Genomic DNA, 24,755 nt, shown 5'->3' on the forward strand with positions numbered 1-24,755 from the left:
TTCCAAGTGTTTCATTGTCCAGGATGAAAGTCATTAAAAGGAACTCATCTTCGCTTTTTCAGAACTGTTGCTCATAAAGAACCCAGTTGTCTCTTCTGTATAATTCACTATACTGCGAACTTACAGTTCGCTGTATAATGAATTTTTCACTAGTACCGAATAGCGCTACTCTATCTGAGACATCAATGGCGGTAGTAAGACAGTGATTTTTTGCCCAAAATAACCCTGCCACGAGTTGTTTTATGAATATTCAGAACGTGCGCGCGCTTCAGCCACCCTCACTTTCAACATTGATGCAGATCCCTGAAATTTGTCATTAAGAAGTTTACAAACTGAGTAAACTAGTGGCAATAAGTGGCATCGCTTCTGCATCCTTATTGGTTTCGAAACTTAGAATGGAAAAGTGACTTCGGGTATCTGTCCCCTCTTTTCAACAGCACGACAAGGCAGCTGCCGTTGGATAACTTTATGCAGAGTATTACCTGTTCGTGTGATTGGGAGTTTTCCACATATTCACAGAGACACTCCTTCAGTGTTCTGCAAGTATAAATTGGCTAATTTTCTATCCTTGACAGTCAAGGCCAATATTTATTTATTCTCATAACACTGCAAAGTACACGCGGACGCTTTCAGTCTTGGATTGCAATGGTTTCTATTGCGAACCGCATTTTTTACGTTCGCATGTTTTGTATATGCTCCTGAAGAAGTATCAAACAAAAAATGTGTTTAACAGACATGTCTAATAGCCCACATACCGGGGTTTGTAACAATACGCTCAAGAGACACCTTTTTTCCAGCTACTTGCTTTCGAAGAACATGTGCTTCAAGCACGAAAACGGGGTGAATACATCCATCCACCTGTTAGGTTCAGGTCTTCTGGCGTAGCCACACTACTATTGCTGATCATATTTTTGCAGAACTGGAAGAGCATCTAGAAATGCAGACACCGCTAACGTCTCCCAATAGTTCCAGCGATTTCAATCAGTAGCTCCACGAAGTTTTCGATCTTGCGGTCGCTGGCTTCACGCGGCGGTAGGCTGGGCAAAGCACCGCAGTTTTCGGAGCCCTTCTCGTAGCCGCCACACACCAAGCCCAGCGATGCGCCCAGTACCTGCTCTACAACGCCGAGCAGGAACTTCTTGCCTCCGACCTTCTCACAGGGCGTTAGAGCCTCGGCGACGCAATCATAAGCGTCGTTGTACCGGCTGCATGGGGAAGAAGGGAAGAGGTGAGGAACTTGTAGCCAGACGTATATTACTGCAAAATTTTATGTTTGCAACTACCTAATACACAGAAAATTATAGGTATCGAAACGCTCAAGATAACGCAAGAAAATAGAGCGCAACAGCATAGGGATTGAGTAGGACAGCAGAAAATTGGTCGAGCATGGAGCTTGTCACATCATTCTTTCGGTTTCGTGAGCTGCATGGTGAATCATTTTTAGTGTTCACTTATCAGCGGAGCTGTTTTGGGGATCGCAATGTCCGGTTTTGATGCCCGTCGCGCCAGGCGAAGGTACCCCGCTGGTCAAATATACGACTCCACCTCCTCGACTGCCGTCCAGGCGGAGCTACTTCTCTGGGCCGAAAGGTTGCGCCACCGCATGGACGACCATAAACTCCGAGATCTCGGCAATAGGTGCAATGTCGGCATGCGTCGCACTACCACCCCACACGAATGCGTTAAACAACCAGACCTGAGTGGGTGAGCTTCGCGTACGTATGTACCGCATCGAGTGGCATTTTGAGCGGCCCCCGCCTCCGTGGGAGGTGGCCGTCCGTGTGCCGAAGTAAGCTCTGCGGTGTCAGAAGGCTTGTATGGCGTGGCACCCGCTTTTATTTTCTTATTAGTTAAGTCTGGTTTGTGCTGTGCTGCTACTTTTCGGGCCGCAATTGACGTGGCGCCTTAATTTCTGCAGCAAACAACAAATTCAAAATATTCGAACACATTGGCAATAACTACTATATCTAACTAAAGCCAGCATACAATTGCACCTTTTGCATTCGAAGTCGTATAATTCGAACCAACGAATAATTCTGAACGGTCCATTGGTCCTGGCAAACTGACGTGTATTTGAATGGGGAAACCTCTCGCTAATTTCAAATGAAACACGTGCGATGGTTCATACGAAGAATGTTGCCAGTACGAACATTATACTATTCGTGAAATTCGAAGGAAAAGGGTGAGGTTTAATCCGTACGTAGTCTCCGCAGCTTCCCACACCCGTAACCACGTGCTTGCTCCGTGTACAGTGAAGCAGCTGGCGCAAACTCCACGGCTTCGCATTGTTGCGTATGCCGTACCATCGCGTACGCCGTAATTTCGTAGCACGTAATTATTCAGTGTTCACTCCACATGGCCTGCAATAACGTCTACTTTATCGCGCGACCGTTTCTAATAATGCTAGCGTGCGCTGTATCGCTAATCAAAGGGACCTCCGCTATTTCGAACTCCGGCTACTTCGAACAGGTTATCTATCACCCTGAAGTTCTAATTAACGAAGTTCGACTGTATAACGCAGTGGGGCATTCGGAATCGAGCCGAACATAAACAGCGATTATGTTCACGGATATGGAAAGAAATCTCCCATAGGCCGCACATACATCATAGATAAGAATGCAAAGAGGCACTGGGTGCTGTAACATTCTGAAACATCTGCAATTGTTTTAATCTTGTCTATATAATTGGCTACGTTTCACTAAAAGTTCCTCGATATTTGCACGTCGAGAACGTGCGTGTGCATGCGTGGGTTTATGTGTATGTGTGCATGCGTGTCTGCGCGCATGTGCATCTGCATGCCCGCGTGTGCGTGTACGTGCGTGCGTGTGTGCGTGTGTGTGTTTGTACGTGTGCGCGTGTGTGGGTGTGCGCAGGTGTGTGTGTGTAGGTGTGTGTGTGTATGTGTGTGTGTGTGTCCGTGTGTGTGCGTGTGTGTGTGCGTGCGTGCGTGAGTGTGTGTGTGTACATGTGGGCGCGCGTGCCTGTGTGTATGTGTGTGCGTGCGTGCGTGCGTGTGTGTGTGCGCATGTGCGCATGTGTGCGTGTGTGTGTGTGCGCGTGCGTGTGTGTGTGTGCGAGTGTGTGGGTGTCTGTGTGTGCGCGTGTGCGCATGTGCGCGTTTGTGTGTGTGCGCGCGTGTGTGTGTGTCTCTGTGTTTGTCTGCACGTGTGCGCGTGCGTGTGCGTGTGTATGTATGTGTGCGTGTGGGTGTGCGCGTGTGCGCCTGTATGCGTGTGTGCGTGTGCGCGCGTGTGGGCGTGTGTGCGTGTGTTTGCATGTGTGTACGTGTATATGCGCGTCTGCGCGCGCGTGTGTGTGTGTGTGTGTGTGTGTGTGTGTGTGTGTGCGTGTGCGTGTGCGTGTGTGTGCATGTGTGTACGTGTATGTGCGTGTCTGCGTGTGTGTGTGTGTGTCTGTATGTGCGTGTGTGTGTGTGTGTGGGTGTGCATGCGCGTGCGTCTGCGCGCGCAAAAATTGCTTCTGCAAATGAGTCGAGCTTGAAAAAAAACAATGGATCCTCTTGCTTCCGCGAAAATAGAGAAGACCAATCGAAAAAGAACGTAGGGGTAGTAACATACGAGAAATATTGTATTCTCTAAGCATTCCAAACAAAATTCGACTGTTGAAGGACGGTGCACGTGCATTATCAACCTGCACGCAAATATTACTTATCGTCGCATTTATGACAATTATCTGCCTTGCTACAAAGACGATTATGGCTCCTTGTCGAATTTTATCTCATGAAAAGCATGACACCCACCGCGAGGGCTTTTTTTCAGACTGCTGCGAAACGTGAGGGTGCGGCAGTGAGTAACTATATATACTCACCAGCAGGAGTGGCCGATGACGTCCTTGGCAGGAGCCTTGATGACAGCGCGCTCCAAGTTGGTGTGGGCGCTTGTCATGCACGTCTGAAGTTCGTGGCCCACCGAGTTCAAGCATTGTATGCTTCTCTGACGTCCTGGGATACGAAAATTATGACGCAAGTGAAACATACGTTACTTATAGAAAAAGTAGCTAAAAGATTCCGTTATTTAAATGTCCAGTGGTGAAGGCTCCAAAAGTTACCGACTTCATGGCGTTATGAACTACCATGTTGAATGAGGCCCATTTGCGGATGGCCCATGAGTACAAAGGGCGGGACACGCCTCCATGTGCCTCTACGCTAAGCTTGGGTGGCGCTAGTTTTCAGTATAAATTTGTGGCGCACTCCACACTCCAATGACTTGCAAAGCATGACTGTTATTTCCACTGAAGAAAGGGGGAATCATTGTTCAATGTCGTTGGCCTAACAGTAGGAGCACTACGCGCAGTCCTTCTACGAAAGTCAATGCATCAGTAAAACTATGAAGTACAATGTCAGGAGCGAGTTTTAATCAATATTTTTTTCAACGAATTCGACCGGTTCAATTATTGTCTTTGTTCTTACTGCGGCGAAACATATACGTTTTCGCTTGCCCTGATTTCTGGTGAAACTGATACGAACCTACTCACGACTACATGTTCTTTATTGGCAGATTGTGTGCGTCCTATATCATCTACACGGACGTTTCACGCAAAAAAGGAAACAGCAGGTGTCGGGCTATTCCTATGTAGACGTGAGGATTTCTACGTGGACGCAGAAAGATCACCATTCGAACCGCTCGCGCGGCATCTGTCGGGGCAGCCTGGTGCAATAGTTGGTTTCGGTGGGTGTCGCCAGATGGCGCAAAAACCATTCATAATTACCTGAAAGGTAGCCAGCAACACTTTTTTCAACTTCTTCGAAATATTTAATACTTGCAGAGCGTAGCCAACTAATACATCCAGTACTTATATAATGGAATCACAAAGCGCCTCAGCCAAAAATTATGGCTCTTTATCCATGAAATAACTCAGAAACTCGGTCAAATAATCATTCTCTCTTTTCCGGTTTTGGCGTTCTTCGACCACTAAAATTACGTCGTCCGAGCGCTGTAGCGGCTTTTGGCCGGCTTTCCTTCAGTTGCAGAAATGAACGCATTGCATAACCACTTAAAAAGAAAGCCACGAAAGCAAAGCCGAAATGGAAGGGGGATCTGCGGCGACTAGCAGATCATGCAGGATCGCTCCTTGGTGGAGGTAACAGCAGCTTGCACTGTGTTTCCGGACGCGGGCGAAGGAGTGTAAGTGCTTAGCGGAAGTGCTGTAGAATACCTTTGTTAGGTTCTAAGCCAGCTGTATGCTCTTTCTCGCTTCCCATCGAAAGCGTATTTTAGAGGCACGTACTCAAGCGTACATTAGTAATTCTAGAAATGGAATTACAGAGGTAACACTTACGGCATCAGTAACACACGGAAAATGGCTTATGGGCGTCTATGGAAAAATATATGGTGAGCTGTCGCCGCTAATGATCCCTATGGGCACCCATAAAGGGGAATAATAGGCTATAGGCTCCGTGCGCTGCTGTTTCGAGCGCGACCGCAGCGCCGCCGAATAGTGGCGCCGTCAAAAATCGGATGTTGGTCAGCCTGAAGGATCGGCTGTACAGGGAAGATTCCACAGTCGTTGCAAAAAAGTCGACCTAGTAAAGCGTCTATCTACGTATTGCTGGTTGTACGGTTCCCGCAACATTTTCAAAAATGTCGCGAGCTGGCTGCCGAAAAAATAGTTTATCTCGGTTTATTTTAAATCATGCAAACAGGCGACAGCAGCACTCCGCCCAGTGGGACGTGCAATGCAAACAATGCAGATCGACTTCTGGCCATAAGCGTTCGGTTTGCTGTTTTCTGTGAATGTGGTTATATTCCTGGATCTTGTTTCTGTGCACGCCCGCTACCAGCTTCAGCGGGGACATTTGACAGCCGGTGCCCGGCGAAACTAGCACAGGCAACGCCAGCTTCGTCGGGAATAAAAACAGCGCGCCAGCATACACCCCCTCAATATTCCCTGAGTGCTACGGAATATGACGCAGGGTATTGGATTACACAAAACTGCAGGGATTCCACAGGCAAGCACCACAGCTAAACGAATGGGCCATAAATATGCGCGTTAGTCATCTTGAGGCAGCTGTTGACGGTGTCTGTCCTTTTATTTTTCCTTTTGTCGTTGAGCTTATGCCTACACCGCAGTTTTAGTATTACGTTTCGTATACGCTTTAACAATCTGTAGAGTTTATTTCTTTTCTGTATTACTGTGCTCATCGCTGCTTACCCCTTCTTACGTGTACGCGCGTATCTCCTCTCCATGCGGCCTCGGCGGCTGCTGTGACGCAGATATCGCGGACAACTCCATACGACTAACGTTTCGTGGACTCAGACAGAGGGAACACCGGTGTTCATGCCGGTGCCAAAATTGGGCAGTAGCTGCAGGTGTTCACAGTTATCAGCTGACAAACATAGCAACTGCCTCAGTATGTCTATACGAGCATTAACACCCAGACTTGCGCGTGCGTGCAGGTTGCCCCGACTACTTCACTTGGATTCACTGAACTCTTATTAAAGCATCGGCGGGAAGCACGAAATAACACGAGGATGAGAGAAGAAAAACAACATAGATGAGACGAAGAGCTACTATGAACTCAAATTTTATTTGTAAACAACACTGGTTATATACAATAACATGGTGTTACTGAAACATAAGGAAGATTATTTAACGCAGATATTATGGAGCCTAAACATAGCCGTGAGATACAGTGCAGTGATGCGTGAGCCGCGTGTGTACAACACAATTGACAACCGTTCGTTGTGCCAGCCTTTAACTAAATGCCATAGCCCAGGGTCACGCCTGTTATGTGCCCACGCCATTGCTGGAAACATCGGACGGCTGCGTTGCGCTCGCTAGCTCCTCCCGGATGCAGTAAATATCGTTTGCGGCGTGTAGCTGGTGGTGGTGGTGGTTGTTGTGTGGGATCAGGCGGGGTTAGCCTCGCTGGATATGCCGGCGATTGCTCCGCCGCGTGTACCTTGCGACCACCCTTTGCGGTTTTATGATAAAAAGACGTTCCAATGTTTCCTATCTCTCTAAAACGGTTAAAACGAGCGCAGTGACTTCAACAACCACTAATCGCAGCGAGCACGGGGAGGCGGGGCAGCGCGCAAGCGATGTCAACAACATCCGATAAATGCCGCCCGTGGCCGTAGGTGGCGCTAGCTGTTCAGGCGCCGGTGCCGCCACCATACCAGCGCACTGAGCCTATAGCGAGCTGGTAAAGTGTTCATGCATCCGGCGCTAAAGACGCTAGAGCATCAAATTCCCTTTAGACGATTGTAGAACATCCTAGTGTGCTTACGCTATAGAGTGACAGCTACTTAGTTCACTTCAGCCAGCTAACAAATATGCATGTCTTTAGTTCTACAGACCAGCCGCGAAAAGGTTCTTTTGGCTGGCTATATGTCGTTGTTTAACTTTCAGTCTACAGGTTTGAAACCATTCAGTTGTCTTTTGCCAGCTATTGGAAAGAACTTAAAAACAGAAAGATAGAAAGCCATTAGAGCTCTGTTGACGGGCAATAGGCCGTTGCTTAGTTCTAAATCTACTTAAAACCATTCAGCTGCCTTTTGCATGCTATTGGAAATAATTTTTCCTCAAGATAAGGACATACAGCCATAAAAGCTATTTTGGCTGGCTATAAACCATTGTTTAGCTCTATCTTTACAGACTTGAAGCCATTCAGCTGTCGTTTGCCAGCTATCGGAGAGAGGTTTCTCTAAAGAATAATAAAGGCAGCCGAAAAAAGCTTATGCAGCTCGCTACAGAGCAATATATGACTTTAAACCTTTGGATGCGTGAAAATCCACAAACATTTAGCCGGCTTTAGAAAAGTGCTTGGCGCAGTCGCTACGGCCTTGCATCCATAAAAGCTTCGTAGTGACGTAAGGCTAGAATCCTCTAGCCGCTTATCGGAATGTGTTAGCCCATAAAGCTTTAATTCAAGCAACCATTTATTTCCATTCAGCAGGCTTCAAAATTACTCAGGACGCAAAATTTATATACTCATGTATTCACTAGCTACATCTATGGCACAGAATAAATAACGATGATGATGTTGATCCGCCGGTTTCAAGCTTTTAGTTTCTTAAATACTCAGCATTGTTGCCTCTTAACGTGTACAAATACCTCGATCTTCATATCTCAAACAACCTAACCTGGAATGCGCATGTTGACTACGAAACTAGCAATTCCAATCGCATGGTTGGTTATCTGCGTCACAATTTCAGCACTGTGCCTAGCTCGCTTAAATTAACTTTGTACAATACACTAGTTCGTTCGAAGCTAGAGTACGCGTGCGCAGTGTGGGACCCTTCTCAAACTTCACTTTGTTTGTTTGTTTGGCAGACTGGTTTGTGCGATCGGTACCAAAGGAAAGCTTTCGTTGAAGGGAAGGTTCAGGCGTTCAACGCTATGTTAGCATTCGTGCGCGCAGCGATGATAGCGACAGACAATTTTCTCTAAGTACTGAGAATAGATATTGCTTTTAGTATGAAGAAAACGAAAAGTTAGGCGATGTTGTATTTACCAAATAAAAATAATTGCCACTGAATAAGTTAGAAGATGGTTGAAATATGGGCACGTATTTCCGCACTATTTGCTGAAGAGGTGGACCTACTTAAACCAGCATGTGCTCAGTCAGCCACATTTCGTGTGCTTGCTCGTGTGCACGTGAATGGCACGTGTAGCCTTATGCTAGTAATTCCTAATTCGACCGCACGGTGTTCGTGTAGATGGGGATAGGGCGCGTTCGTCACATGGCCTTTCGTCATAGGCTGATTCGTAACAGCCCTTTTGGTCACATAGGTTCATTCGTAATAGGCCGGTTCGATACATGGAAAAGTTCGTCATAGGTGCACAAAACGAATGTCCACGTGCTTTTTTCTGTATACTAGTTGGTCTCAGCGAAGTAGGTAAGGCGGTTCTTTTTAAAAGTGAGAAGCGAGGCATACATGTTTTCTTTTTTTCTCTCTTTCCGGCCCTACATCTGGGAAAGTGCAGCAAAGAATGCAAGCCAGAGAGGGCAAGTATGGTGACCTGAGTTGATGAAGAATATGGATAGAGTTCAACCACCTTAGATAGAAAATTCGGGTAGGGACTTCGCCTAATAAAGTTCTTGGAAGACGGGTTGCAGCACATGAACGCGCTTCCCCACTTTTCGAGTTGGGGCCGGCGTGGGCACCGTCCATATGAGCAGGCCCACTCGTCACAGCCGACTCGTCATAAGAAAATTGGTCAAAGAGGCATCTGGTTATAAGTGGTCCCGTAATAGGGAACGTGGTAGCACCTACCTTCTCGCTCATTGAAATTTTGTCTGGAAGTTCCATTTTGGGCGGATGTCGAGAAGGGGGGGGGGGGTGTTATAGCGGCTTCAACTCTGAATATTCGTACCAGGTTGTGCCTTTGGCATTTGGTGGGTTGGCCGTCCCCTTTGCTTTTTTGCAGGTTCAGGTGGAAATTAATTTTTAGTTTAACACGTTGTGTCATTCTTGCTTATTTCTCCATCCACAAGAAATGTGCCACATGGGTAGGGAAAGATATAGTACAAAACTTCTTAGCTCCACATTGCTGAAAAAGAATTGCGAGAATGACGTAGTTTGTGAGAACAACGTGTGCAAATTAGTTATAATTACACTTTCTTACTCAGTAACCAATACACAAGATGTACCAACGAAAATCAGTGACGCCTAAAACACACCACAAATTTTGTTTTACCGTTCCTGTGACGAAGTTTCCTCAGTGACAAAATGTCCTATGACGAATGATCCTTTGTGACCAAATGGCCTATTACGAACCGGCTTATGACGAAACACCATGGGGCGAACTAGCCTACCCCCTTCGGCCGTACATCTGGCAATGTTCAGCAAAGAATGCAGACAGTGTGGGCAAGTAAAGCTACCTGGGTTGGGAACGAGCCCACTCGTCACAAGCCCACTCATCACCTAGAAACTGGTCATAGGCCAACTCGTCACACCGGCCTTTTGGTACAGTGCCATCTCGGGATAGGAACTCTCGTGCAAGGCGCCTTTTCGTGGCATGTATTTCGTTACACCGCGGCCGGGGGAACAATAGCTTCGAAGCCCTGACCGGAAAATGGCGTTGAAAGCCGGTCTGAGGCTGGTTTCTCCAAAGGTAAATTCGTTGCCGCTGTTTAGGAGGGCGTGTAGAGGTTTGTGTGACCAGCAGGTGTGCATTAAGAGCTGTTTTTTTTTATCTTTGGGGGGAATGGGGGGGGGGGGGGTGTAGAGAGGTCAGCGAGACCTGCACTTCTTCAAGTGCTGATCTTCAGGGGTGCTGAGGTAGTGTACATCCGTATTTTCGTGCGTATAACCTGCCCTTGCACAAAACCCGCACCCCCACTTTAGGTCTGCGAATAAAAAAAAATAAAAAATTGGCGAAGCTTGCACTACCTCGCGCAAAGTTTGAACCATATCTAAGCTGGAGGATTCCTTTCAATGTAAACACTGAAAGATACACCACCAGGCATTGCATTAGGTTTGAAATCGTTTATTTGTTGATTTGATTGATTGTGAGGGTTTAACGCTCCGACGCTACACAGGTGATGAGGCGTGTCGTAGTGGAGGGCTCCGAATTCATTTTGACCACCTGGGGATTTTTAATGTGCGTGCGCGGAAATCTCAAACACGCGGGCGTTTTCGCTTTTCCCCTCCATCAGAAAGCGGCCGCCGTGGCCGGGAATTGAATCCGCTGCATTGGGCTCGACATCACAACGTCATATCCACTGCGCCACCGCGGCGGGTAATTGTTTGTTAACATTTTTCGTTGTCGCTTTCCACGGCGGTAGTAGTAGTCATCGTTGGACAGCCCCCCCACGGCTCGCCCAAAGATTGCAACGATCGCATCGCAAGGATCCTGGCTGATCACGACAGCGGATCCCCAGTAAGCACGCTTCAGAATATTGCCCGCAACATCCGCTTCTGAACTAATGCAGAGAACAACGTCGGAACCCAGCGTTTAAGACGCCTACACAAAAAGACAACGAGACAACCGTGCAGCAGTACGAATATAGTTCAAAGTGAGAGCAATAAACAATTTTTATTTCATGCACAAACTGTTCACTGCATCATTTATAACAATTTGTTTACATTTTCTGCATGCCATGTAATACAAATTTGCGTTCAATTATTTCAATATCGTTAACTCCATATGACGGCATATTCGCCTAACTTGCTACGTCAAAAACTTTCAAAGAACACTCGCTAGCCTACAGCATTCTTAAATGGGCGGCGTATGTATAGCAGGCGGAAACATCGCTTTAATGTTCCAAAACATGCTCGTAATGCGAGCTTTCCGTGCGGTGAATATTCCGGTGATACGAGAGTCGACCTTTTTCCAGTACCGTAGCCCATTCGCGGCGGCCGCCCAAACCACACTTGGGGGATTATAGAAGAACACGCCCCCTTTTTTCCGCCTGCCCTGCACCGTTGAGGAAGCCGTCCCAGGCATCCCAGGCGCCATGCGTGGTTTTTGTGGCAGAGACCTTTTTCGATGGCAGTCTGTCCGTGAAGACGGCAACGAAGCCGTCTAAAGGGGAAAGGGGAAGGAGGAGGAGTGAAACTTTATTTTTGATACGAATAGCAGAGAGTTAGGGCCTCTGGCCCTCCGCACAGGTGCAGTTCCTATTCCGGGACCCCATTGGTCAAGGCCGCCGCTCTCGCCCGTCAAACTGGAGCCCTTTGAGACTCCAGCCCCGAGCAACTGAGCAGGGCTGCCTCCCACGCCTCTCTGGTAGGGGAAGGGTTGGGGGATAACGCAGGGTTGCCCTGGCATGCCCACACCATGTGGAAGGTGTCGGACACCTCCCCACAGTGCAGAAACCACCCATCTGTTTTTAGGGTCGAAATGCTTTGCTTCTGCAGGGCACATAAATGTTTTCATCGGCAGGCGCCGCAGTGTTCGCACGTCGACCTTGCTCAGACCCTTTGCAGGGACTGGGTAAAGCAGGCGGTTATCGCAGTAATGTTTTACGATTTCTCTAAACCTCAGAGGTGGTTTGCTAATCTCCAAGCCAGGAGAGCAAGGGTGAGGCGCCTGGTGGGTAAGCGCTTGGGCAGCCGCGTGCGCTGCCTCGTTACCTCTCAGACCCTGATGCCCCGGAGACCACACAATTTCTTTAGGTGCGCATCACTCGTCTCTAAATAGTGTAGCCCAAGGGTTGTACCGTGCCCGCTACATAGCTTTCACAGGCTCGGCGAGAGTCCGTGATGATTGTTCTTGACTTCGGGTCCGAGGCGGCGAGTGCTACAGCAATCGCCTCGGCTTGCGTGGAGTTAGGAGCCCGGTAGTAGAGCCCATTGACTAGCTGGTCCCTGTGAATTACAGCGGCAGGGAAGAACCATAGACGTGATGGTCCTGCCACATCAACGTAGAACACACCGCGCCTATTTCCGTATTTCCTTTCCAGGGTCTTAGCGCGTGCTTCCCTCCTGCCTTCGTGAGTGTTCTTTTCCATGTTACGCGGAAGTGGATGAACCCAGAGCCTGTGCCGCCACAACTCCGGGAGTTTGCGCTTCTCCTGTGGGGTGCACTCGTGTTTGATTTGTAGGCGATTAAGCAAGTGGCGCCCCGACGCCGTCTGTGCGAGTCTCGTGTACTGATTTCTGAGATGAGCCACTTTCAGCTCTTGATACGAATTGAACACTCCCAGCACCGATAACGTGGTGTTGGAGGTAGCCACAGGTGGGCCAAGGGCTCGTTTTGTGGCCTCAACATAGCTGGAGCGGCGTTCGCAAACCGGATAACAAATATGGCGTCGTTTTGTTTACATTTTGCGCCCAATAATGACGGATAAGTCGCCAGGAGCGAGAGTAGCGCATGTGCACAGCGTTACTGGAAAAATGTCCATTCCTCGTACGAAACGCCCTGTGACGAGTTGGAATTCCTGAACAGTTTACCTGTGACGAGCTGGCCTATGACGAGTGTACTTGTGACGAGTGGGCCTAGGCCCACCTCGGTTGATCAAGAATATAGATACGAGTTCACCAACCCTAGGCAGAAAGGTGAGGCACGCACGTAGCCTAATAAAGTTCTTGGAATACGGGCTAAAAAGAACGCGCGCCGCTTTTCAAACCGGCTTGGGCATCCTCCATGCGAACAGGCCCGCTCGTCACAGCCGACTCGTCATGGGAATACTGGGCAAAGAAGCATATGGCTCTAAGTGGTTCTGTAATGGAGAAAGTGGTAGCACCGACCTTCACACACTTCACGTTCTTGGAAATTTCTACTGGAAGATTCATTTTGGGTGGGTGTCGAGAATGTGGCGGTTGTCAATGGCTTCAACTCGGATAATTTCTGCCAGGTTGACCCAGCCGCAGTTAATGGGTTGGCCTTTCCTTTTTCCCTTTTTCAGGTGGTTGTTGAAATTATTTTTTGTTTAACACGCTGTCTCTTTCTTGTCTTACTTCTCCTTCCTAAGGAAATGTGTCCCACTGGTATGGAAAGATATTCTACAAAACCTCTTAACTTCACATTGCTTAGAAAAGATTTGGAGAATAACGTGGTTTGAGAGAACAGCGTGCGGAAATTAGTTATAGTTACACTTTCTTTCTAAGCAACCATTACGCAAGATGTACAAACGATAATGAGCCATGCCTTATCAACACTTACGTCTAAAAACACACCCCAAGTTTTGTTTTACCGTTCCTTTGACGAACTTTCCTAAGTGACAAAATGTCCTATGACGAACGATCCTATGTGACCAAACGGCCTATTACGAACCGGCCTATGACAAAACGCCATGTGACGAATGGGCCCACACCCCTACGAATACATTTTCATTATTCCATTGTGTGCGACAGTCTTCATTCCTTCTTAAGAGTGCACTTCCATTTTAGTCGCCGACTTTCAGCTGTATGCGTGAAGTAATGAGTGTACCTATCAGCCTTCCTGCAAGCTTATCAGCTTTCACGAGAGATACTCTATTCGAATCGATTGTGCAAATTCTATTATTGCGTTTTTTTTCTTTTATTCTCTCCAGTTCATCACCTTTGCAATAGTTTCGCTATTCCTAGCTGATGTGGATTTCTATTGTGTTCTTGTTTGTTGTTGATTTCACTGTATGTATTCTTAAACCTTGGCCCAAGCCCCCCCCCTCCCCCATTATGTAATGCCCTCAGGCCTTTAAGAAGCAAGTTAATGCAATGAAATGAAATTGAATGAAATAACATTTCTCTGAGTTTTCTATGCTGTGCGGACTCCGCAGCACCTATAGGTATTGGGAGCGAGGCCCCTTAGGTACTCGGGCGGTCGGCGTCTCCTGTCGGCTTCGCCGTTTCATGTGTCAGGGTATTTTAGCACCGGGGCACTCGTTTTCCAACGCCTCGCGCCAGAACGCTTTTTACTTCGAAGACATGACACTTTTACAGCCAGGCTGTGTACCTCTACCCCCCAACGTTTTCATCTGCGTGGCCAAAACCGGGGAGGCGCCAATTATACGCTGAGTGCTTCGTCTCTCTCCAGGTTTCACGTTAGTAAAGATGCCCCCGGATTTTTTTTTTTTTTTTTTTTTTTTTGCGGCGGGCGGCCACGGAGTGTGACGCGTGGTGTGGCTGTCGGGCGAGTAACGTACGCTTGAGCCAGTGCTGGAAGGCGTGTGCTGTGGGTTTCGATCGATGTATGCGAACAACCGTTTACTGGCAGCGAAGTGGCGTAGATAGTTGCCCTTTAGGTAACTAATTGAAATTGTATATTTCTTGGGTATAGTTGAATTGAATGGCTGTGTTTGAGCATTTTGTGAATGAAAACTGGCGAAGTGTTTCTAATCCCCACTTGTCAGCCTCCCTTTATCGCTGAACTCTTCACGGAGCATTTATTACGGAATGCAGCTAGGCACACAAGTGAAGAAGAAACACAGGAGAAGTTTTAGAGATCCGTAGGATTACATGCCGGCGTGGCAGCGGGCTGGTAATACGTCAGCAGCTGGTGCTGTCACTGTGTTTGAAGGAGTGGTTGCTGGGATTCTCTTCTGGCTGCAGTTCACACAAACAACATCGTATGTTCGGCTATAGAAAATCCTTTTTATGGTTGGATTTAGCTATTTGTCAAAATTAGCTATAGCCGGTTTTATGGCTGTGTTTAGCCATGACATGTCATCGAATTGTCTTCAGCCTTTGAAAGATAAAGTAATAACTCCCATTGAAAGACTCTCATAGGATAATTGACGGTGCAAAAGACAACCATAGGGATATTGGTAAGAATCTAAACCCAGCCATAAATACGGCTATAGCTAGAGATATCCTTGGAGACGTCGCTGAGAAGAGCTAAAGAAAGTCATACAACCCTCTATAGAAGAAGCCACAGGAATGCTCATACAAATACCTAAAGTCAGCCATAGAACAATTAAACTTTTGATACGAATGGCGAAATACTTTTAAAAAATCTCCTGTAGCTAATCGGGCCAAATATGTCAAGCTAACTATAAAAAGGGTATTCCATAGCCGGCAATACGATATTTTTATAATGAAAACTACAGTGCCGCCTCTTCGCCCCCGAAGTAGAGGCCAGGAGAAGAATTCAGAAACCTTAACATCCTCGCGTTTGATCACCAAGAAGAGACATTTAGCAGGAGTGCAATTTATTGGTTACGCAATAGCCTAATCGCCTATTTTAATGCTGAGATCACTCATATACGCTTCAGTACATCTCAATTAACCACGCCCCTCTAAGTCGATATCGCAGCCACTACTTCAAAGTTTATTCATTAGGCGTCAAAGTAGCACAGTGGCAATGAATAGTCATCTATGGTTGCCACCCAGTTCCCAATTAACATTATTTTCTTCCCGCCGGAATTACATTGCTTTAACTCTCAATACAACGTCGGTCATGCTTATTGGTCTTGAGTTACCACTTCCTACCTACAGACACCGGCTTTATCGCTGAATGGGCCGTACAATGCCTCTGCATTTAAATTTTTAACTTCTGGAAGAAGATTTTCTAAATAGAAATGTTAAATGAAAGTTTAGAGAACACAATGTCTTGAAGTAAAGTGTGCCGCAATATATTTTAAAGTAGGTGACTCGAGGAGAACGGTTTCGAGCATTTTCTACTATACACCACGCGCACCATATTGATTGCGGTTGCCACGACGTGGCCTATATTTCTCAGCCGCAGATTCGTAACAACGCGGGTTGTCCATTATGTGCAAGTTTTGGCATCCGGATAGCGATACGACTACTGACATATTTCTGCTTCACATTTTATTGCAAGAGAAATTGCAAAGGTATCGCGGCCCAATAAAAAGGGCAGTTATGTCAAATCGAAATATTGATAGAGTTAGACAAGTTTTATGAAATTGCGCGCGCTGCTGGTCATTTTTTGCCTACAGGAGGCGTGAGTTGGATTCGAGACGGGCATCACACAAAAAAGACGGTGCCGAGAAAGCTACTAAAACATCAATCAAGAACTATCCCCGAAGCGCTCGTAAATTTACGTGTGAAATGAAGTCACGCTTATGTAGAGTATGAATGGATTTAAAACAGTTGATCACACGGCTGAATAACATATATTGCTTATTCACTGCTAACGAGATGATTGATCGTATGCGATTAGTTGGTGTGCTTATGACACTAACTCGATTGTCGTGCCCTTGCAATCATCCCTTGAGGGTGTGCGCCATCCTATGCGAATATGAGTGTAGCACCGTCACGTTAAGTCAACATAGAGTAATATTTCCTGCTATTGAAACTGTTTCATTGATGGTACCGTAACAATTATTTATTGTAGATTTTTATACGTACCAGCAGTACTTCTCATCTGCTTCAGTGCAAACGAGAAGTAGTGCTTCGGAGCGTGCAGTTTCCGAGCACGCACACAACGCTAATTTCAGAGAGCGTGCACGTTCTCGAATTTAAACTTTGTAAGATGTTCGCGCACGTGTTCGTCCCTTGTCGTACAGTGAGTCACTTTTTTGCGCAACGTCTGCCCATAAGCTACTGAAGCGTAACAGCGAGTCAATTTAGCAGTTGCTACAAAGAGCAGACGTTGCGTTATAAGCGAACCAGTAGGTGGCGCGTGGTGTGCATAGGAAGTGATGGGCTTTGGCCTATCTGGGTACGGGATGTCGCCGGCTGGGCTTGCCCTGTTTCATTGACGTGACGCGGCGTTCAAGTGACACGCGGGAATACATTTACCCGGGTTTAAATTTCATGCGAACGCAAACATGTTTTTTGTGTACTCGTTAAAGCGGCGTCTATTTTCAAAACAGGACAAACGGAACAAGAACACCGACGGTGGTATTTCACACAATGGGGCAGTTCACGCTTGCGCTTAATAAATGGCTTTTGTAATGGGTGCTGGTTCATGAAGTTAGACCCCAATACATTTCACGTTACGTTCACTACGTGTCAAGCGACGTCATGCTGATTGTAGGTCCAGCCGTAAATATCGGTTTATGACGTTGGACTTCAAAGCGTAACCTTACGCCTAAGTTGGGACCCTCGCATGCACGGGACGCCACTTTTCTTTGCAGTGCAAACATAGGAAGACACGCTTTCGGCTTGAAAATGCAGAAAATTACACGAAACAAGCTTCATGAGAAGGAAAAGTATGGTAACAAGGCTTTCGCCCTATAATGTGTTTCAGAATAAAAGTTTAGAAGCTTTTCATATACATTGTATTGCACCCATACCTATTTTTGTCGTAAACGGGAACTGCTGGTGCAGTACAACAACGAGTAAACATACCCTTGTATCGCTCAGTGCCGATGGTGCAAACATCTTCGGTGTACTCTTTCACGCTCGTGACGGCAAGAACAGCCGCAACTTGAGGCAGACCCTTCAAACACTCGTTCACAAATTTTATGGTGCAAGCAATTTGGTCTTTGTCGCTCCTGAAAAACAAAAGCACAAATTCCTTTTGAACATCACCCTTTGAACACAAGCACAAGTAGTGAAACGGGGTATTTCTCAGTGAGGAAGTGTAGAGGGCTCTGGTAATACGGCCCGAAAGGCCAGCGTCTGTAGTGGTGCAGCCGGCCTGGACTGAGTCCCACACTTTGTAACACTGGCTGTCGGGAACGCGGGAAGCCACGCCAAGTTAGCAGGAGATGATGAATGTCTGTGCTTCATGCCGACCTGAAGCAAACTGGTCGTTTAATCCCAAACGGAGTTTGGGCTTAAATGGGTAGATTGGATTAAACGGATCGATTGGACAAACGGGCAGATTGGACGACTGTACACGTGGCTGACGCCTGCGCATGGCACATACCCTGATGCTATCATGGACCCATTATTCTCGCTACAATATTTATATGCAGAATGAATGGTGAACCAATCCCTTCTTTTCCCCCTCCAGTTCTCTAAACTCACAAGTCAACTGTCAGTGCACAAACTTCTGAGTCCGCAAATGAAAAGCGGGATCCTGCTGTTCCTGCCGTTGCAGCTTATAAAATACTGACATGCCTTTTTAGCTTACTTGCATCCATCGCGGAACTCCTGGGCTGTTTCGTAGAAGCGCGGATTCTTGAAGTATGGAACGTAGTCGTCACCGCAGGTTTGCAATGTCTCGAGCTTACAGCCATCCTTCAAATACGCGTGGCACATACCTGGGCATCGGATTCAACATGGAGGCAAGTGAACACATCTCAAGTTAAGTTGAAGGCAATTCCATTTCAACGTTATCGGCTTTGTCGAAAAATGTTATTGCATGCATTAGGCACGTTTGGAACCCCATATATGCCTGCTTTGGAAAACTTACCGCACTCGTTGAAAATTTTCTTTTATACACTAAAAAATGTACAGACGAATATCACTGCTTAAGCACTGTTAGGTGTTTGACCTCGGCAAAACAGTGATGAAAAGAATGTTACATAACCTAAGCGAATGAGAACCGCGCCAAATTTCCTGCTCTGTGCAATGTGCCCTGCCACAGCTGTTTTTGATATAATGGTACTTCCCCATTAAATCCCAAGCTTCAGTTCAAATAACGGGAGAAGATTGCGAATAATTTATTCTGATATGCAAGTCCACAAACGGTAGGACTTGCATGACTACTCGCAAACATACGGACTATATATCTCACGGCCTTTGTAGAAGTTCGTGATTTCTTCATCATTACGTCGCGGCTTCGCTGGTTTTGTCTAAGTCTCACTTTTGTCCCAAAATAAAAAACCAAAATGCTGAAGTTTCTCTTCACGGCTGTTACTGTAAACTATAAGTGAAATGTTGAGTGAGTTCAGTGAGTGTGGGACAAAGTCACGTTCAGGTGTAAAGCGTGAGCAGTTCTCGGTGCCAGTCTATAGTTCCTTGAGCATCGTTTGTGGGATTGCGTTGGGAATAACGCAAAAGTGGACAGCAAATAACACACTCACTTGACGTAAAGCCTGCGCACTAACAACTGTTTATTATCCATAACTTTCACTAACTCCTTCTAGCGGCCCTCTCCTAGCACTGTTTGAGCTTTGGAAGGCTGTCAGTTTATCTGCCATTGTTATCTCTAGCAGCACTGCGAAAGCTGAGAGCAGTACTCCCCAAAGTGCTGTTGCTACGTCACATGCAAGCTCTGTATAGATGAAGTGACAACATGTATAGAAGAACATCAAGAAGAAATGATGAAGAATCCTTCATGCCAAAGACCAGAGAAGTGAAAAGGGGATTTAAAAGTATGAAAGGTCACTCCGGTGCACGTCCAGCATTCACAACGGCTGCTCCAAACACTGTATCTCACATGTGGTGAGTGCGATAAGAGAGCTAACAAATTCTCGTTCGCACCCAGACAACAACGAAAAGGCTTCGCTAATTTCCCGTGTTAGTGTAACTTTTTACCTCAAGGCAATACTGGTTTTAACAAATAGGGCTTCAGGTTTGCATCTCGCACCGTGTGCGGCCGTATTCCCTACGACCGTTACCGAGGCTCTTAAGGTTAAAAGATTCACTAACTCGAAAAATTTACCAACGTTTTGATTGTTGTCTGGGGGCGAAGGAGAACGTGTTATCTCCCCTTCTACCGCCCTCTCCACACGTGAGTAGCACTTCTGAAACAGACGATGGGAATGCAGCACGTGCCACACGTTTATCAATCGCCTCTTCTGTATCTCATTTGGCATTGTCGATTTTTCATATTTTTCAGTTTTATGTATACATGTCATCACTTCATGTATAATAAACAATTGTCCATGTGAAGTATTTACATAAAGTGTACGCGTTCATTCCCGCCCATCTTTGTGTAACCATAAAAATATTTAACAATACCCCTAAAAATTCCATTGTTTTAATTATCAGTTCAAATTATTACAAGGGAAGCTGTTAGGGTCTACAACGTCGTGTTTTTTGTGACGTAAAAGTAGGCAATACTCAGGGCACCTACCCGCACTGCCACACGTACCAACTGCGGAGTACAGCCCAATGTTAAAAATTAATCCTAACGGTATATTTGAGCTCTGACGAAGTCGCAGATGTCTGTCTTTACGCGTAATGACACTGACGATCTTTGGGGCATCGTCAGATTTAACGTTATGGTTACCTAACGTTTAGCCAAACAGTTTTTCTATCACATACCAACATCAGTGTATCGCCCAATGTTTACCACCGGCATTATAGCTAGAAGACCCCATCAGCGTTCTCCTGCGTCTTCGCGTGAAAGTGTTGAGGTGTCATTCACAAAGTATGATTCATGAAGGCACCGGGTCCGCAAGCTTAGTGCTTGTTTCCGCAAACGTTGATTTACGCGCAGCAGAGGGAGCACGGCGACACAGGGTACCGATGGCGCCACGTTAGGCCTAACTTCAAGCTTTCGAGTTGCTATGTACCGGGCTACAGCTTCACATTCTGTTTCGCCTTAATCCAGATCGAGCAGCTCGGATCGAAGCGACGTTTTGGCAGCTACTAGAGGACTGATTCAAACGCTCTTCCAAAAATGGTACCAAACGGAAACATTGTCAAATTGGACTATCAGTTTTCAGAACAGATTCATGGAAGCCGGAACTTAGCCACACGGCGATGCATGGCTTTACCGAAGCGTTTCCAGGTACGGGCCGAAGTTAGCGTTTGGGAACGACTTTACTACCACTTCTAAGCCGACCGCATGTTGGAGGACTGTCGGCAGCAGACTTTCTTTTGGCGGACAGAGTACTCAGTAAACGGTTAAAGTTCTTCTGGTACCCCCTTAACCCAAGCAAATTATTTCTTTATCATAAACTCGCCTAATGTTTGTGAGACCACTTCCACCCCATTCCTTCTGGAATGTACGGTCGGTATCGCTTTCTACAGCGCGAGATTGACCAGAAGAGTCGATCATGACTTGCTTTACGGTAATTAGGAGATGAGCGCCCAGTGTAATTTCGGCACACATTTGCTTTTGGATATATTGAAAAGAGAGAGATGGTGATGCAGGGCACATTCGCCCATTCGAGGTCGTGTTGCAAGACAAATTCGTTTCTCGTTTGCGAGACGCATTTGCACAAGAATGTCTTTTCGCAGAAAATGACTTTTCTTACAGCGCCGGATAAATTCCTACGCTCGAAAAGTGTCAGCTTGCCATAGCTGAACATCAAGGGCAGCGTCTTAGGACTGGACAAAATAAAAGCCATCACTGAGTGTAACAAAAGCTTGTGAAGTCTTTTTCGGAGATTCTCTACTGGCTTACCATGTATACGTCTCTGTTTCACTCTGGAGCAGATATCACAGATGTAGCTTAGTTCTATAATTTTGAACTAATATCATAAATAGTGCTCGGAGTCCGCTGCATGAACAAACCCAACAATGGTACATTAATTTAGAGAGGTATCTTTGTTCCCGAACCATTTCTCTTAGTCAGGTTTATCTAATTTGTGGATAATGTACACCTCATTTTTGCAGTTGAATGTTTATCGCGCATGTGACATATCTTTCTCAATGTTTTCGTTTTTGGTTTTGTTTTGAATTGTAATGAACCACAAGATATCAACGCTAGTGTGGCTTGTTTTCTCGTACGAACAGTTTGGCATTTACATTCTAGGTTGCGGGGAAACATCTGGAAAGCTTTGGTAGATCGCTTGCGTAACTCTTTATGCCTGTTTCGCGTGTGCTCTGGTTATAGAACGTAACATTTATTCAAACGGAATTTTCGCTTTAATTTTTTCTGCAGCCAACCTTATTTGTAACACGAGCTTTTCCTTCCACAATGGAGTCCGCTTAGGTAGTTTACTCGGTAATCAAAGGCCATACCATTGTTCAACCTCAACGAAATTAACTCGATTGGCCAATCCATGCAACCAATAAAGCAAATTCACCAAATTACACAGATCGTCATACAATATGGCTAAAAGTTGTCATTGATTCCACACTGTGGTGCTGCGCGGTAGAAAGCAATAAATCATTGCGTGGAGCTGCCACAGCGCAGACCGAAAATTTCAGTACACTTGTGGGCTTGTCATCGTAGTTCCCCGAAGCTTTATTGCAGGCTGCATGAATTGTTCAATGAAGTAGACCGTCGTGAAGCTGGGTCACAGGATTGTGTTATACCTGTGCGAGAGGGAAAAATGATAATTTACATTTGACTATTCATAATTGCGCTTTAGTGATAGGCAATGCGCCCCCTGCGAGGTAACGCGTTCGCTGGCCTTCGGAAGTTCTTCCGAATGGCCGTGTAGCGCCGGATCTTAGAGTGACGCCTAAAGGGCGTTTTCGTATAATCATGAAAGGAATTTCAAGTCTCAAACTAATATTCTTATTCACATTCACTTACGTTCGAGTCTTAGAGACAATCTTGCACTTGCTACTCCAAGCTCGGAAGGTTGTGGCTCCACGGCTGAATTGGAACTCATAAGCCCCAATTTGAGAAAAATAGTGGATATCATCGGCGTGACACCTTGTTTTTTTTTGCCATTTTTTTAGTGCCATGACTGCAATAACAGTACTTTGTTGCTGACTGGAGGGCCAAATACCACTCTATAACGGCACTGAAAATTAATCGGGCAAATCTCTTAGCGATTGATGTATACAGGTACAGTGTACCTGATTCCATACAGGAACGTGCTGTTTTGCATTACTAGTTGATTTACTGTCCAAAGACTGGTGTTATTGTCTTCGCTATGTTTTGTTCTGAATCTTCATGACCGTTCAAAAGAACACGCACCAACTGAATCATATTCTCGTTTACATTCGAAACGCAGCTCTACTTTCTCCGCAGAATGACCAACTTCATTTCAACAAAATGTTGGCCATTTAATATAACCAGTTTAAAGTACGGCGGAAATTTTCTTTGAATTCTTATTTAGAGTTTTTCATTCCTGTAAGTTCTTCAGTTTACACTTCTTGGTTTGATCCTGCCACACAAATAGACCCCCCCCCCCCCAGATGTCAATGCAATATCGCCAAAAAGTTGAGTTGCATAGAGGCGTTCACTTATTTAAAAAAAGAACAATATTATAGTATTGTGTCAGAAACTGCAATAATACATTCACATGCAATGGTTCAACCCACAGCGTAAATTTGTTCTCCCTCCCCTCCCCAAATTCATCAACGATACTTACCAAGCAGAAAGACGACCAGAAGCAATGTAACACTATGCCGGACAGCCATTTTACTGAAGCGGGTTTCTTTGCGGAAAGTCTCACCACCACTGCTTTTAGCTGAACGATTCGCAATCCTAAAGTGGCTTGCAGTGGTCACAGACGGCTGTTTAACAAGGAAATATACAGGCAACAGGAAAAAACAACACGTGCAGCGACGGCCACAATGCGTGTTTATCACTTTCAAAACACCAAGACACCTAATCGATAGTCGTGAATTCCCGCAGACGCACAACCGGTGAGCCGTCCAGCAGCACAAGAAAGAAAAAAATAAAAGCCAATGTTCAGCATACTACTCCTGTGTGATGGGAATGAGAGCCATTTGCGGCGTCTCGGTCTTCAATAGCGTGACAAGAAAGCTAATTAGGCGCGCCATCTCTAATAGGCCGTTCGCCGGCCGTTTTTTTTTAGAAGAAAAAGCAGCCCACATTCATACCACAGAGGGAGTAATGGCTGCCAGAGGTTTCAAATTTTCCCATTTTTCTACTTCAAACGTCTTGAGAATCACGCAGCTCTATTCGCACCGATTTTGTATGTCCCGTTTCTGTGGCAAATTTTAGTTTAATGCTGCGGTACCTATTAAAATCAAGGGCCATCTCTCCTAACGCGAAACCAAGGAAGGGCGAAGCATGCAGTGTATAAGTGTATTCAAATATTGTAAGTCTTTCTCTTGCCACACTGCACGCGCTGATTGGGCGCCGGAGAAGCGCCGGTGGGAGGAGCAATTGCGCGCTTGGTGAGGCGGTGGTGCTCTCTGTTGCCTTGAACCGGATTTAAAAGCAAATAAATGAGATACAGACTGTCACGCGCCGCAGCATGCGTTCTAGCGTGAGGCTTTGGAAAACAAGTGCCCCGGTTGGTTCTTTTAATACGTGTTTTAGCCCACGGAGGTAAAACGTTCTAGCGCGAGGTGTTCGAAAATGAGTGTCCCTGTGTTTTAGCACCGGGACTACATGCGACGACGAGACGCCAGCAGCGCGCGCTCCCAAGTTGCTTCGCCACTAAACTACGTCTGCTAAAACGGCGTTTATGAAGACGAAGCAGTCAAGTCTTTAAATTACATCCGCACGGCTGGCTGGTTCGTTCTGACACGTTTATAATGCTTGGAACACTGGAAATCCCGGGAATTTTAGGCTCAGCGTAATAACGACACCTGTGGTGACAGTTTCGTTTTGGATAAAACACACACACTGGAATGGTTTCCACAACGTGAAACTTCCACGTCTACTCTTAATATGGGTGGTCAGAAAGAGGTGATATAACAACATAATAGAGAGCGTTTGTCGCGCCTTGTTGTCCAAAG

At 46.2% G+C, this 24,755-nt stretch overlaps 1 protein-coding gene across 1 annotated transcript; it reads right to left on the reverse strand.

Moving 5' to 3' along the window:
* Window positions 1–588: 588 nt before the first annotated feature.
* On the reverse strand, window positions 589–23,540 carry LOC144149356 (uncharacterized). The gene is made up of 5 exons (XM_077680924.1): window positions 23,414–23,540; window positions 18,379–18,508; window positions 17,649–17,794; window positions 3,829–3,961; window positions 589–1,205 (listed from the first exon to the last, which is right to left on the reverse strand). The coding sequence occupies exons 1-5, from the start codon at window positions 23,460–23,462 to the stop codon at window positions 950–952; spliced, it is 714 nt and encodes a 237-aa protein (XP_077537050.1). The 5' UTR covers window positions 23,463–23,540; the 3' UTR covers window positions 589–949.
* Between the last annotated feature and the right edge of the window lie 1,215 nt (window positions 23,541–24,755).

Source organism: Haemaphysalis longicornis, unplaced genomic scaffold, assembly GCF_048455015.1.
Source record: "Haemaphysalis longicornis isolate Haplotype H1 unplaced genomic scaffold, Haemaphysalis longicornis Haplotype H1 scaffold_8, whole genome shotgun sequence".
NCBI lineage: Eukaryota > Metazoa > Arthropoda > Arachnida > Ixodida > Ixodidae > Haemaphysalis > Haemaphysalis longicornis.